Here is a 14,173-nt window from a genome sequence, read left to right as displayed (position 1 = left end):
CAACCTCATGGAATTCTCCAGGCCAGAATACTGGAGTGGGCAGCCTTTCCCTTCTCCTTGGGATCTTCCCAACCCAGGGATCAAACCAGGATCTCCTGCATTACAGGCAGATTCTTTACCAGCTGAGCCACAAAGGAAGCCCAAGAATACTGGAGTGGGTAGCCTTTCCCTTCTCCAGGGCATCTTCCCAACCCAGGGATTGAACCCAAGTCTCTCGCATTGCAGGCGGATTCTTTACCAGCTGAGCCACAAGGGAAGTCCAATAACGGCTGGTTTTTTTTATTACTTTTAAATTTTATTTAATTTTTGGCTGTGCCGGGTCTTCACTGCTGTGAGGGTTTTTCCTCAGTTGTGGTTAGCAGAGGCCACTTTCCAGGTGAGGTGCTTGGGCTTTTCAATGCAGCGGCTTCTCTTGTTGTGGAGCACAGGATCTAGAGCGTGCGGGTTTCAGTAGTTGCAGCTCCCAGGCTCTAGATCACAGGCTCAGTAGCTGTGGCACATGGGCTCAGCTGCTCCAGGGGTTGGGGGATCTTTCCCAACTAGGGGTCAAACCTGTGGAACCCGTGGTTCCTACACTGGCAGGTGGATTCTTCACTACTGAGCCACCACGGAAGCCCCATACCTTCTGGTTTTTAAATGGTAACAATTTGGCAAAAAAACTGTCATTACCTTGTTTTCTTTTCTAAGGTAAGTTGGCTCTTCTAGAAATTAGATTCAACTTTTAATAGATTATTCATACAATTGGTCCACTAAAGAGTAGAGCTGAAGCGATCATAAATCTCATTTTATACAGCCCCTAATGAAAAACTTCCCTTTTACATTATTTCGTGTAATTTAAGAACTACAAACTGTTTTCTCAGTAAGATAAAATGTAAAACATTCTGAAGAAATCATCTAAAATTTATGCTATTATTTTCAAGCCATAAAATCAAATAAATAGTTATTCATATATTACCAAAGATGTCTCTGGAGAAAATAATATTCATATTCACTCATCAAAGTAACTTCATGAAGAAAAAAAATCCTTAATCCAAAAGACATAAAATAAAACACATTTACGTTACCACATGAACTGATAATTTAGAAAAATGAGACGTTCATTTAAAAACACAGCCTCCCTCATTTGTATAGCCTGGGTAAAATAATCCTTTGTATCAAAAAGATAAAATAAAATAATCATATTTAAGTACTTTTGTACTTCCCCAAAAGATGAACAGTTAAGTGGCTGATAAATTTGAAAAGGTGATTGTACATAATAATCACCACACTGGGGGAGCACATAAAAAATTAGATGTTATTTTTAAAAGTGACATGACAATTGTACCATTTTAGGAAAAAAAAAATTGAGAAGGCAGAGTTCAAAAACAGTTAAACTAATATCTTAGAAAACCATCCACAAGGAAGGTCAAGTTCATTTTCAGCATTTTTCAATGTATAAAAAGCATGAAAAGTAGGAGCATTATAAAGAACCACGAATTCTCCACGAGGTAAATGTTAAAATGTAAAGCCAAAGCTCAGACAAATACACAGAAATGAGTAGGGCCAGGTCTAAAGTCCACGAGGTTTTCCTTCCTATGGCAAATCTGAGCTATATGGGTACACTCAATGCTGTAAATTAAAAAAAAGATTTTTTCGGGGTTCATTCTGTCGAGTGTGCACCTCCTGCAATAAATTTGAGTCCGCACCAATGACAGCTCTGCAGTCCTCCTATGTGGTACTGATCAGGTGGTTGCAGAGCTTCAGCTCACAGCAACACAATGCAGCTGAGCAGGCAAGCACAGCCCACAGCCAGAAGCGGTTCCTACTTTCCAGAACAAGGCGACCTTTAAGCTTAAGTTTCCCGGAGAAAATGAGATGCTGATGTTGAAGACGACACTATGGTAAGCTGTTATTTAAATCAGTAAAAAAATCGACTTCAGAATTTTTTTCTTTTTTTAAGAGAAAGTCAACGTTAGGATTGAATATATATTCAATAGCAAGTGCATGCACCAGAAATTTGCTGCAGTGTCAGTTGAGGGATTTCTTTCTAATATTCATTCACTTTGTAAATATACACATTGTTTTCCTTTAGACTCGGCACTGAAATATAGAGAAATCACTTTATAAAATGTGAGATTTTAAGGTATGGGGTTAGTCAGATTTTTCAAGTGCCTTAAAATGTTTTGCAAGGATATATTTATCCTGAGAAGACGAAGGTGAATTTCAAAGTACTGTCTTAATATCTAAATAAAATCCATCTTATATATACACACTGACTATTTCTTTACTGCAGAGATCTTAAGGAAAAAACAAAACAAAACAAAACACCAAAACAGACACGACAGCCATTTTTTCCCATTTGAATAAGGAAGAATAACATAAAAAAATAGTAACAGCTTAAGATTCTTTCGGATTTTTATTTGCCAAGAATACAATTTTATCAAGTCTCAAGGAAGATAAATAAGACAGATTATGGTAAAAAGAAAGGAGAAAATACAGAAGAGAGTAGGGGGAGAGAGTCTGTCTCTACCACATAGCCCCAGTTGAAGGATTAAGCATTTGGACTATAAATGAAGGGGAGCTTTGTTAGTTTAATCACTGGAACAATTATAAAAGAACTCAACAACAACGAGGTTTATTGAAAATTTTGCCTAATGCTAACTGACCCATGCAGATGCCTAATTGTATTTGCATATTAAAGGAAGGGTGTATCTGTTTGTTTCCAGGCTTTGATGGAATATCAGATATTGAAAATGTCTCCCAGCCTGTTCATCCTTCTGTTTCTCACACCTGGTATTTTATGCATTTGTCCTCTCCAATGTATATGCACCGAGAGGCACAGGCATGTGGACTGTTCAGGCAGAAACTTGACTACATTACCATCTGGACTGCAAGAGAATATTATCCATTTAAATTTGTCTTATAACCACTTTACTGATCTGCATAACCAGTTAACCCAGTACACCAATCTGAGGACCCTGGACATTTCAAATAACAGGCTTGAAAGCTTGCCTGCTCAGTTACCTCGGTCCCTCTGGAATATGTCTGCTGCTAACAACAACATTAAACTGCTTGAAAAATCTGATACTGCCTATCAGTGGAACCTTAAATACCTGGATGTTTCTAAGAATATGCTGGAAAAGGTTGTCCTCATTAAAAATACACTAAGAAGTCTCGAGGTTCTCAACCTCAGTAGTAACAAACTCTGGACAGTTCCAACCAACATGCCCTCCAAACTACATACCGTGGACCTGTCTAACAATTCCTTGACACAAATCCTTCCAGGAACATTAATAAACCTGACAAATCTCACACATCTTTACCTGCACAACAATAAGTTCACATTCATTCCAGATCAAGCTTTTGACCAACTCTTTCAGTTGCAAGAGATAACCCTTTACAATAACAGGTGGTCATGTGACCACCACCAAAACATTACTTATTTACTTAAGTGGATGATGGAAACAAAAGCCCATGTAATAGGGACTCCCTGTTCTAGCCAAATATCATCTTTGAAGGAACATAGCATATACCCCACACCTTCTGGATTTACCTCAAGCTTGTTCACTGTAAGCGGGATGCAGACAGTGGACACCATTAACTCTCTGAGTACGGTAACTCAGTCCAAAGTGACCAAAATACCCAAACAATATCGAACAAAGGAAACAACGTTTGGTGCCACTCTAAGCAAAGATACCACCTTGACTAGCACTGACAAGGCTTTTGTGCCCTATCCAGAAGATACATCCACAGAAACCATCAATTCTCGTGAAGCAGCTGCTGCAACTCTAACTATTCATCTCCAAGATGGAATGGTTACAAACACAAGCCTCACTAGCTCAACAAAATCATCCCCAACACCCATGACCCTAAGTATTACTAGTGGCATGCCAAATGATTTCTCTGAAATGCCTCAACAAAGCACAACCCTTAACTTACGGAGGGAAGAGACAACCACAGACGGAAAGACACGCTTACCTTCTGTGGCAAGTGCTTGGAAAGTAAATGCTTCGTTTCTCTTAATGCTCAATGCTGTGGTCATGCTGGCTGTCTGAGGGTCTGCACTTCTCTGAAATTTAATGAATGAACTCCTCCCTGATGTACAGCTGGGAAAATATTCCCCTATCTAACCAGTGACTCAAGCTTATATTAAGTATTTAAGAAAGCCAGTCTTACCGTTTCTGACTCTGATGTAAATGAAGTAACTTGTCTTAAATAAAAGAAGTGCACAATGTCTTGGTACTTGCTGCTATTTTACTGTCTTAATGAAGTAAAACTAATGAGTTTCCTTTTTTTAAAAAATAAAGTGTTTTCTTTTTAAGGCTTCAATTTACTGCACAAAATATAAAGCATCTAAACTTTAATATGTATTTTATGTATGTTTACACTGTCAAACATCTGGGAAAAAAATAAAAGGTCTATGCTCATATCTGTGTCACTTGGCTTTCTAGTCATACCAACTTAATCTACTTACTAGAAATGACATGACAAACTTTTTTGCTCTAAGGTACTTTGGTAAAGTCTTTATGGCAAATATAATACTGGAGGTATCCAAGCATTCTGCCACTAAAGTAAAACTGTGGTTGCCTCCCCATGAATGGTAACGTCACATCATTATTTTACACACAAGCCATAATTGTTTTAAATCTAAATGATGTCCTGCTTCTGAGGAACTCTTGGCTACTTTACAGATTATATAATGGACAAAAGCTCTTCAAAAAGCTAGAGGACACTAGGCTTTGCATTTTAATAAGGCAAGTTTGATGGCTTTGTTTTTTTGCACTGTATAAAAGTATTAAAAATGCAATAAAAATTTAAACTTAAAAGACATATAAAGAAGGAACAGTTTTAGTGAATATTTAACAAACTGTTCATTAGTAGAAAACTAAAATAATTATACAGTTAAAAGTCTTCTATGAGCAGGAAAGAGAAATTTATCTTTTGTACATCAGAAGTTAGAATCTGACTTAGCTAAGTCAAAATCAACATTAGTTTCAGGATAAAATCACGGGGGTCTAACGAACACCAGCAGTACTAACAGAGGGAGAGGAAAAGAAAAGGAGAAAAGCCAAAGAAGGCTGGAATTCATTTGGTGCTACAACCAGGTGATGAGTCCAATAAAACAGACAGCAGGACTAGAGCGGGCGTGAGATACATCCGGGTACTCCAAGTCAAACTGCACTGGGGCTTCAACTAGAAGAAAACTGAGAACTGTCTACTAATACAAAGGAAGCCATTGTTTGAATTAAGAGACAAACATAAGTAATAGCCAAGAGTCAGAAAAAGAAGTCCTGAAAACAAGGCTAGATTAAAATGCAAGACAGCATAATTGAAATTCGTGAGCCACAAATGAGGAATTTAATTTGTGCCATAAGGAGGAATCTATTTCAAGCATTCTTAGAGTTGGGAAAAGAGTACAGAAAGAAATTTAAAAATTAAGATAGTTTTCTTTCCACGTTTGGGAACATTTCTATTCAGAGACACAGAAAAGTAACAATCTTATGCTCTCTTCATTTTTTCTTTCTTTTAAGGGGCAGGCTTATGGAAAAATTACTTTTAAGCTTCAGTAAAGCAATTCCTCTCCTATACGGACTTATTATTTCAGAGACTCTGAGACATTTTTCTGCCCTGGCAAACCTACTTGGTTCACTACTGTCAGGAGGGGATTCACCATGAAGAAAAGGAGTTATCTGAGATAGCCCCTAAATGATTTTAAAATGGGTATGCTGTCTCCACTCTCTCCCAATACTGATCTAGTATCTTCACCATCAATGGTAGAGGCTAACTGCTTAGGTATTTCCTACTCTACCACACACTTGCATCTTGTTTTAAAAATACACACACTCTGAACTCCACAGAAAGTAGGTTTCTTAGAGTTAATTGTCTTTCACTCTGAGGGTGCCAAAAATTCAATGTTGTCTTAGAAATCCCATGAGGAAAAATGACCAAAAAGTGTAATTTATATATTATAGCATTAGCAGCACCTATAAATTATGCCAATCTTATCGACATATCTGCAAAATGCAGGGAAAAAATACAGTAAATTTACCAGCACAACACATGTCAACCACACAGACTCTAAGTCCTCAGAAAGAAGTACAGTAATTAGTAATTATATACTTTCATGGAAATTGTATTCTTATCATTAATAATGGAGGAGAGATCATTACTTGCCAATACAACAAGAACTACCATATTATTGGGCTCCATAAACATTCAAAATGCAGTAGTCCTCAGCATCTATCTCTCAAACTTGTAAGGTCCATCCATCCATACTGAAGGTTTGATTTTATTTTACAAGTAACTTTTGTTTCTCACCAGTCAAGAGAACTCATATAAGAGAACAAACACAAAAGCAAATGTAATAAGGGAGAAAGTCATGGTGAAGAATATGTGCTTTGATGTCCAATCTTCTAGCCCTAAATCCTGTCTCTGACACTTCTCAGCTATATAACCCTGGACAAGTTACCAATATCCTAAGTCACAGTTTCATAACCCATAAAATGGGCTAGCAGAACTTATTCATAGAGGGCATTTACTCCTAAGCAATAAATGGCATAATTCACATATAGTCTTAGCAGTGCCTTGGCTCCTCACATTCTATGTGCAGTAATGCCGCTGTTACACGTCTATGTCCAAGCTCAGTTCGTTGAGAAATTCCCATGTATGTCAACACCCAAGCTCTAAGAGCGAGAGAACGAAATGGTAAATTTGCTTCAGTCCTGCTCCTCCACCCTCCAGGGTTCAAGTTCAGATGTTAATGAGATGGGACCCAGAAGAGAGAGAAACATTCACTTATGAGAGCAGAATGATAAAATGTCTCCTATTGCTAACTTAAAAGATCTCAAATATGTCTTCTTCAATGACCATTATCATCAACCATCTTTTAAATATTATTTGGGAAATTCCAGAACAAAAACAATGGATAAAATTATTGAAAAAATCAAAATGGTTATTATTAACAGGTGAAATAATTATTATCTATCTAAAGGATCCCTCAGGAATGCCTTCAGAAGAACAACGTTAATAACAAATATACAAACATTAATGGTTTTCTCATATGCTGGCAACAAATAATTAGAAAATTATAGGAAAAGGATACTATATTCATGACAGCAAATAACAAACCAAAATATATAATGCCAAGAAAAACATTCACATGAAATGTGCAGGACCAAATGGAGAAAAGTTAAAAAAAAATTAATGAGATGTATAAACCAAGACTTGATGAAGATGATAAACAAAGGTCTCCCATTCATTTATTCTTTCATTGAAGTATTTTTTTAGCACCTGGAATGTACCAGGAACAAAGGTTAACTAAAGGAGACACACCTTGATTGATGTTGTAAAGACGAATTAATTCCAGATAATTTATGGATTAAGCCAACTCTGATAAACATTCCAATGAGATTCTTTTTAGAATAAAATACTCAAGTCCATCTGGAAAAATAAGTGGGAAAGAACAGAAAAAGGAAAAAACAGAAAAATCTTAGCCTTTCTATGTCAGTTGTAAAAATTAAGGCAGAGTAGTAGTGGCATAAAAATAAAAAAGAAGATAAATGTAATATAGAAATGACAGCACAATTAGAGCACACAACAATTAAGAATTCTTTGTGCCTCCATTTCCTCAAAGGGTTGTTGTGAGGGGAAAAATGAGTTAACACACGTAAAGTGCTTAGAACAGTGCCTACCACGTAGTACATTCTCAAACAGTGGAAAAAGTCAAAAATCAAAGCGGAAAGTAAAGATGCAAAAAGCAATGCTGGGAAAATTTGAAAGGAGTCCAATTCAATACTCACTTCATGTGATACACCTACATAGTGAACTAAAAAAGATAACATAAAAAAGGAAGTCTTAAAACCAACAGGAGAATAAAAAAGAACACGCATCTCTCAGTGGAAGGCTTTTATTTTAAATTAGAAAAATAAAAAAACACCCACAAAGAAATCATCAATAGTTTATACAAAACCCCAAATTTCTTATGTTGGGACTAATAAGCCTGATGAAAAATACTCAGAGAAAAACATAAAGGAGATTGCTAATCAAATGCTCATAAAATTGATAAGAAAAATACTTAGATTTCCCAATGGATAAGTATGTGAAGGACACAAACAGAAATGTTTAAAAGACAGGAAGTGTGGGGACTGACAAATATATGGGGAATATGGCAATCACATAATAAATGACAAAAATAAAACGTGACGCCATGCTCATTACTAAATCAGCAAGCAATTTTTTTTAAGTAATAAAAATCAATGCTGGGGAAGACACAGTTAAACAGCCACATTCACATATTGGTACAACTCTTCTGAAAAGTAACTGGCAACTGTGATGAGAAAATAGCTATTCTGAGTTGCTGCCTAAGCATTTTTCAGTATGACAACACTACACATGCCCCGTGGCTGGACATTTAGATAAGGACTCAAGTTAGGATTCCCACCACAATTTCCCACTTTGCTTTTCCTGGAGCACCTTTTAAAATAACCATATAGAAGTGAGCCTGCAAACAGTTAAGGGACTGTCACCCCAACCACCTTATAGCAGGTGCTCTCTCTCTCTCTTCTCTTGACCTGGCACAGAGGACTGCTCTGCCATCCACCCAGCTCACTGTGCATGCTTGCTCCCACCCCTCTCCGCCCCACGTTTCTGGGATCTCTAAATAATAAAATCCCGTGACTTCGTCTGAATGTACTGAAACTGAGCCTTCAATCAAAATAACCCCAGGAGTTTTCACTTCCCTCAGAAATTGAGGGCGCTACTTGCCAACCTTGAGTTGGTGGCTTGTGCCTCATTCAAAAAGTCATAATCTGCATATTTTTAACTTAATATATCAATTACAGGTTGTGGGGTGGGGCAACAAAACAGTGATCAAAAACCTAAAATATTTTAACCTTTAATCTAGTAAATTCTAGGTAAATATCAGCATTCTTTCAAACATCAAGAAAACCAGAATGCTAAGTATCTATCATTAGGAAAGTGGTTAAGTAAATGATGACCCACAGGCCAGAATATTACATGACCAATACAAATATTTATGTAGTTTCTTTTTTAACTTTGAAATGTATAAAATGCAAATACTACAAAGATAGAGTGAAAACTATATAAATGTGTTACAGAACTATGTATAAAAACAAAAAACATAAATATGCTGAAATGCATATATGTATACCAAGTATTTTTTATTGCCTGTTTTGTCTTTGAAACATACAAGAGGTATAAGAAAAGAATTATTGAAATAGGTGTCCAAGGGTTCTAGGTTGAGTAAGAAAATCAGACGATGCAAAATGAACTGTGAATAGGGAAGGGGAAGTTAAGAAACTGGAGGGTACCATGACATATAGATCAGAGACTGAGAAGTACTATCAGATTTCTTGGAAGCATATACAGCTTACGTTAGTTCTACATGGTTAATCGTTGTGCCTCGGACTGTTCTCCAGCAAATCTAACCAGACAAGCTCTTTCTCTCCTAAAAACGAGACAACAACAAAAAAACACCAAAAATCTTCAACAAGTGTCTGTTTCTCAGTCAGTCAGTCAGTTCAGTAGCTCAGTCGTGCCTGGCTCTTTGCAACCACATGGACTGCAGCATGCCAGGCTTCCCTGTCCATCACTAACTCCCAGAGCTTGCTCAAACCCATGTCTGTTGAGTCGGTGATGCCATCCAACCATCTCATCCTCTGTTGCCCCTTTTCTTCCTGCCTTCAATCTTTCCCAGCATCAGGGTCTTTTCCAGTGAGTCAGTTCTTCACATCAGGTGGCCAGAGGACTGGAGTTTCAGCTTCAGCATCAGTCCTTCCAATGAATATTCAGGACTGATTTCCTTTTGGATTAACTGGTTTGACCTCCTTGCAGTCCAAGGGACTCTCAAGAGTCTTCTCCAACACCACAGTTCAAAAGCATCAATTCTTCAGCGCTCAGCTTTCTTTATAGTCCAACTCTCACATCCATACATGACTATTGGAAAAACCATAGCTTTGACTAGGCGGACCTTTGTTGGCAAAGTAATGTCTTTGTTTTTTAATATGCTGTCTAGGTTGGTCATAGCTTTTCTTCCAGGGAGCATCTTTTAATTTCATGGCTGCAGTCACCATCTGCAGTGATTTTGGAGCCCAAGAAAGTAAAGTCTGTCACTGTGTCCATTGTTTCCCCATCTATTTCCCAGGAAGTGATGGGACCGGACGTCATGATCGTAGTTTTCTGAATGTTGGGTTTTAAGCCAGCTTTTTATTACTCTCCTCTTTCACTTTCATCAACAGGATCTTTAGTTCTTTACTTTCTGCCGTAAGGGTGGTATCATTGTGTATCTGAGGTTATTGATATTTCTTTCAGCAATCTTGATGCTAGCTTGTGCTTCATCCAGCCCAGCATTTCTCAAGATGTACTCTGCATATAAGTTAAATAAGTAGGGTGACAATATACAACCTTGATGTACTCCTTTCCCTATTTGGAACCAGTCTGTTGGTCCATGTCCAGTGCTAACCATTGCTTCTTGACCTGCATACAGATTTCTCAGGAGTCAGGTCAGGTGGTCTGGTATTCCCATCTCTTGAAGAATTTTCCAGTTTGTTGTGATCCACACAGTCAAAGGCTTTGGCATAGTCAATAAGGCAGAAATAAATGTTTTTCTGGAACTCTCTTGCTTTTTCCATGATCCAACGGATGTTGGCAATTTGATCTCTGGTTCCTCTGCCTTTTCTAAATCCAGCTTGAACATCTGGAAGTTCATGGTTCATGTACTGTTGAAATTGTATCTCAGAATAAAATCTAAATTCTTAATAGCTTACTAACATGTATGATCAAGCCCTTGGTTCCCTTTACAGTGCCATCTTAAAAATTTCCAACTCCATCACACTGTATAGTTCAAACAGAACATTTTTCTATCCCTGTAATTCACCATACTCTCTCTTGCCATGAGGCTCTCAGAAATTCTGCATGTCCTCGCTGCCACACTCCTTTTCCTCTTCTTCCCCTGGCAAACCTTATTCATCCTCTTTATTTCAGTTTAGATATTACCTCCTGCTAGGAGCTTTTTTTTGGGGGGGGATCTTGATCTGAATTTATTAAATAAAAGAATTAATAAAGAACAAAGATATGACTGGTGGGCTAACAATAACCTTCTTAAGACAGAAAAAGTCAAACCTCCAAGTCTTTCTTATTCTAGAGCCTAAGTTTCTTCCAACAGGTCAAAGTCACAGCTTCAAAGTCCAGATAAAACAGAGATTAAAGAAAATTTATAAATGAAGGATGATTTGGCTAGCCTGCTATTTGTCACATAAGAAATTAGTTCTAGGTAGTGGGGAGCTACCTCTGGAACAATTCCAGAGAAAGGTTAGTTTTGTTGCTGCTGTTGCTAAGTAGCTTCAGTCGTGTCCGACTCTGTGCGACCCCCCACAGACGGCAGCCCACCAGGCTCCGCAGTCCCTGGGATTCTCCAGGCAAGAACACTGGAGTGGGTTGCCATTTCCTTCTCCAATGCATGAAAGTGAAAAGTGAAAGTGCTGTAAACAATTTAGTACAAGTAGATTACTCAAGGGAAATCAAGGAAATAGAAAAAAATAAAAAGCCACCTCAAGGTGTTAATAATGTATTAAGCAGGTTACTTTCCTTCACACTTTCAAAACTGATACAAGTGAGGTTTTTAAGAAGGTTGTCTTTCAAGAAATGTCATTTTTGGTTCAACAGCCCCAACTCTGTTAAGCATGTTCAGGCAACAGTTGAGACAAATGCTCAATACATCCATTTTCTTTTCTTTTTTTTTTTATTTTTTAACTTTACAATATTGTATTGGTTTTGCCAAATATGGCCTGATATTGTGAATTTGTTGGAAGTTATTGATGAAATCAAAGTACAGAAATTAAACATACACATACAAATACTCATAAAAAAAGCAAAACTGTACAGGTTTTTCCTGATTAAAACAATTCTAAGAGTATTTAAAGTACATTGTGATTTAGTATAAAAGCATGAGTTAAGACCGTCACCAATAGTCTTATTGTGAGTAAATGATTAAATGTGTCCTCTGGTGAAGATCTAAATAACATGTATTTCATATGGGCATTTTAAAGAATAGATTAAATCATGTACATTAAAGCATTTTGTAGGTGCTACATAAATATTTTAAATATTACTCCTGTGCCTTATATAAGAGATTCTTGGTAATTAAAAAGGTTAGAGATGGAGATGACTGAACCCAGAGTGGCATATAATTGCTTATGTACCTATCCTCTTTAATTACACTTTAAATAATTTATAAGATTTGTTATTCATTCATTTATATATGGAAAATATAGTTTATCAGTAAAAAAAAATTAGATATCTGAATTTCAAATGGGTATCTTAAAGCCAAACATCAAATAAATCTGATGAAATATACTCAATACCAGGAAATGCAGTTTTTCACTTTGTGTTATTCTGTTGCCCATAGTCACAGATCAAACAGAATACTTCCGGAAGGCTGAGGGAATTCAAATGCCTGTCAAATGCTTGCCTCAATAGAAAATAAACTAAGATTTAATGGCTTTTCATCGACAAAGAAAAAAAAAATCACTAAGGAAAAATAAAGATGCCATACACCACAATAACCACTGGGAAGGCCTTTGCTTGCCAATCAAAGCCTCAGTGACCACTACTGCACCCGGGACATTGTATAGTGTAAGAGTAACTGGCGCACAGCCACAGCTGCCCACCAGCTCTATCACTTAACCACAAGGCGCTCTGTTGTATTTCCTCATGCCAATGACAGATAATTAAAGAAAGCTGATACATGTTCAAAAATAATTTCATCTATTTACAGGCTCTAGTATTCTTTTTCATGCTATGGCTTTTCTACAATTGGAAATCTTTCTTGCTTAACAAAGTATACTTTGATAAAGTGTTATGAGTCTCTTGCCCTAATATTAAATTTTTTTAAAAGCTGTAGGACGTTAAATATGAACTTAGAAACGCACTGTAAAGGCTAAAACATAGTAAAAGTAATCAAAGAATGAAGGAGTCACCTGAAACTAGTAAAACATCTTCCTATACTATGATGATATGATAATCTTTAAACATAATAATAAAACATAATAAACATAATAAAACATAATCAAAGTAATCAAAGAATGAAAGAGTCACCTGAAACTAGTAAAACATCTTCCTATACTATGATGATATGATAAACTGATTTTAATTCTAAATTTCTTTATATTTTTCTTCAAAGTAGTCATGTTTGAGTCTTTAAGCTCTTATTCCAATGAGGCTGTCATTTGTGAAAACACCTTTGGGGGCCTTTCTTTCAAATATTACTACAAGCCAGTTTATATATAACACAAGAAAAAAATCATTTTAAGCAAAAATATTACTAAATGACATTTTGCTTTACCAAAAACTTTCAAGAATGAATATTTTCCTACCACATTTACACAGAACATACTACACTTCCAAAAATGTACTTCTCTTAAAATGTGTGCTCAAAAGCATAAGGGTTTAAAGTAAGTACCTCACCTACAACAGTGACTCTTCTGAAGGGAACAATATTCACTTGGATACATTTATCCTTAGATGCTTGTTTTAGAATTTTTACATGTTGTTTCCGGAGAAGGCAGTGGTACCCCACTCCAGTACTCCTGCCTGGAAAATCCCATGGACGGAGGAGTCTGGAACGATGCAGTCCATGGGGTCGCTGAGGGTTGGACACAACTGAGCGACTTCACTTTCACTTTTCACTTTCATGCATTGGAGAAGGAAATGGCAACCCATTCCAGTGTTCTTGCCTGGAGAATCCCAGGGACGGGGGAGCCTGGTGAGCTGCCGTCTATGGGGTCACACAGAGTTGGACACGACTGAAGTGACTTAGCAGCAGCACATGCTGTTACATAATATCAAACCTCATAAATATATCTCAGGATTATTTCCTTTCAAGGCTTATATATTTACATTAAAAGAGGTGAGCCACAGTTGATTAAAAATATAACTGTTTTCATAGCAATAGATGGACTGCAGCCACTAATTGCTTCTTTTTAAGTACATTCAGAAAACGAAGATCATGGCATCCGGTCCCATCACTTCATGGGAAATAGACGGGGAAACAGTGTCAGGCTTTATTTTTCTGGGCTCCAAAATCACTACAGATGGTGACTGCAGCCATTAAATTAAAAGACACTTGCTCCTTGGAAGGAAAGTTATGACCAACCTAGATAGCATATTCAAAAGCAGA

General features: G+C 36.9%; 2 protein-coding genes across 7 annotated transcripts in view; one reads left to right on the top strand and one right to left on the bottom strand.

The window, feature by feature from the left end:
• NF1 (neurofibromin 1) overlaps nt 1-14,173 on the bottom strand; it is a 275,386-nt gene that overhangs the window by 72,520 nt on the left and 188,693 nt on the right. The window lies entirely within an intron of this gene.
• OMG (oligodendrocyte myelin glycoprotein) lies at nt 272-4,406 on the top strand. Its single transcript, XM_010861451.1, has 2 exons — nt 272-1,880; nt 2,706-4,406. Exons 1-2 carry the CDS (start codon nt 1,878-1,880, stop codon nt 4,032-4,034), a joined length of 1,332 nt encoding a protein of 443 aa, XP_010859753.1. The 5' UTR covers nt 272-1,877; the 3' UTR covers nt 4,035-4,406.

The sequence above is a fragment of the Bison bison genome, unplaced genomic scaffold (assembly GCF_000754665.1).
Source record: "Bison bison bison isolate TAMUID 2011002044 unplaced genomic scaffold, Bison_UMD1.0 scf7180017864472, whole genome shotgun sequence".
Classification (NCBI taxonomy): domain Eukaryota; kingdom Metazoa; phylum Chordata; class Mammalia; order Artiodactyla; family Bovidae; genus Bison; species Bison bison.
The sequence above is the reverse complement of the archived record's forward strand: the minus strand, read 5'-3'. Positions and strand labels throughout refer to the sequence as shown.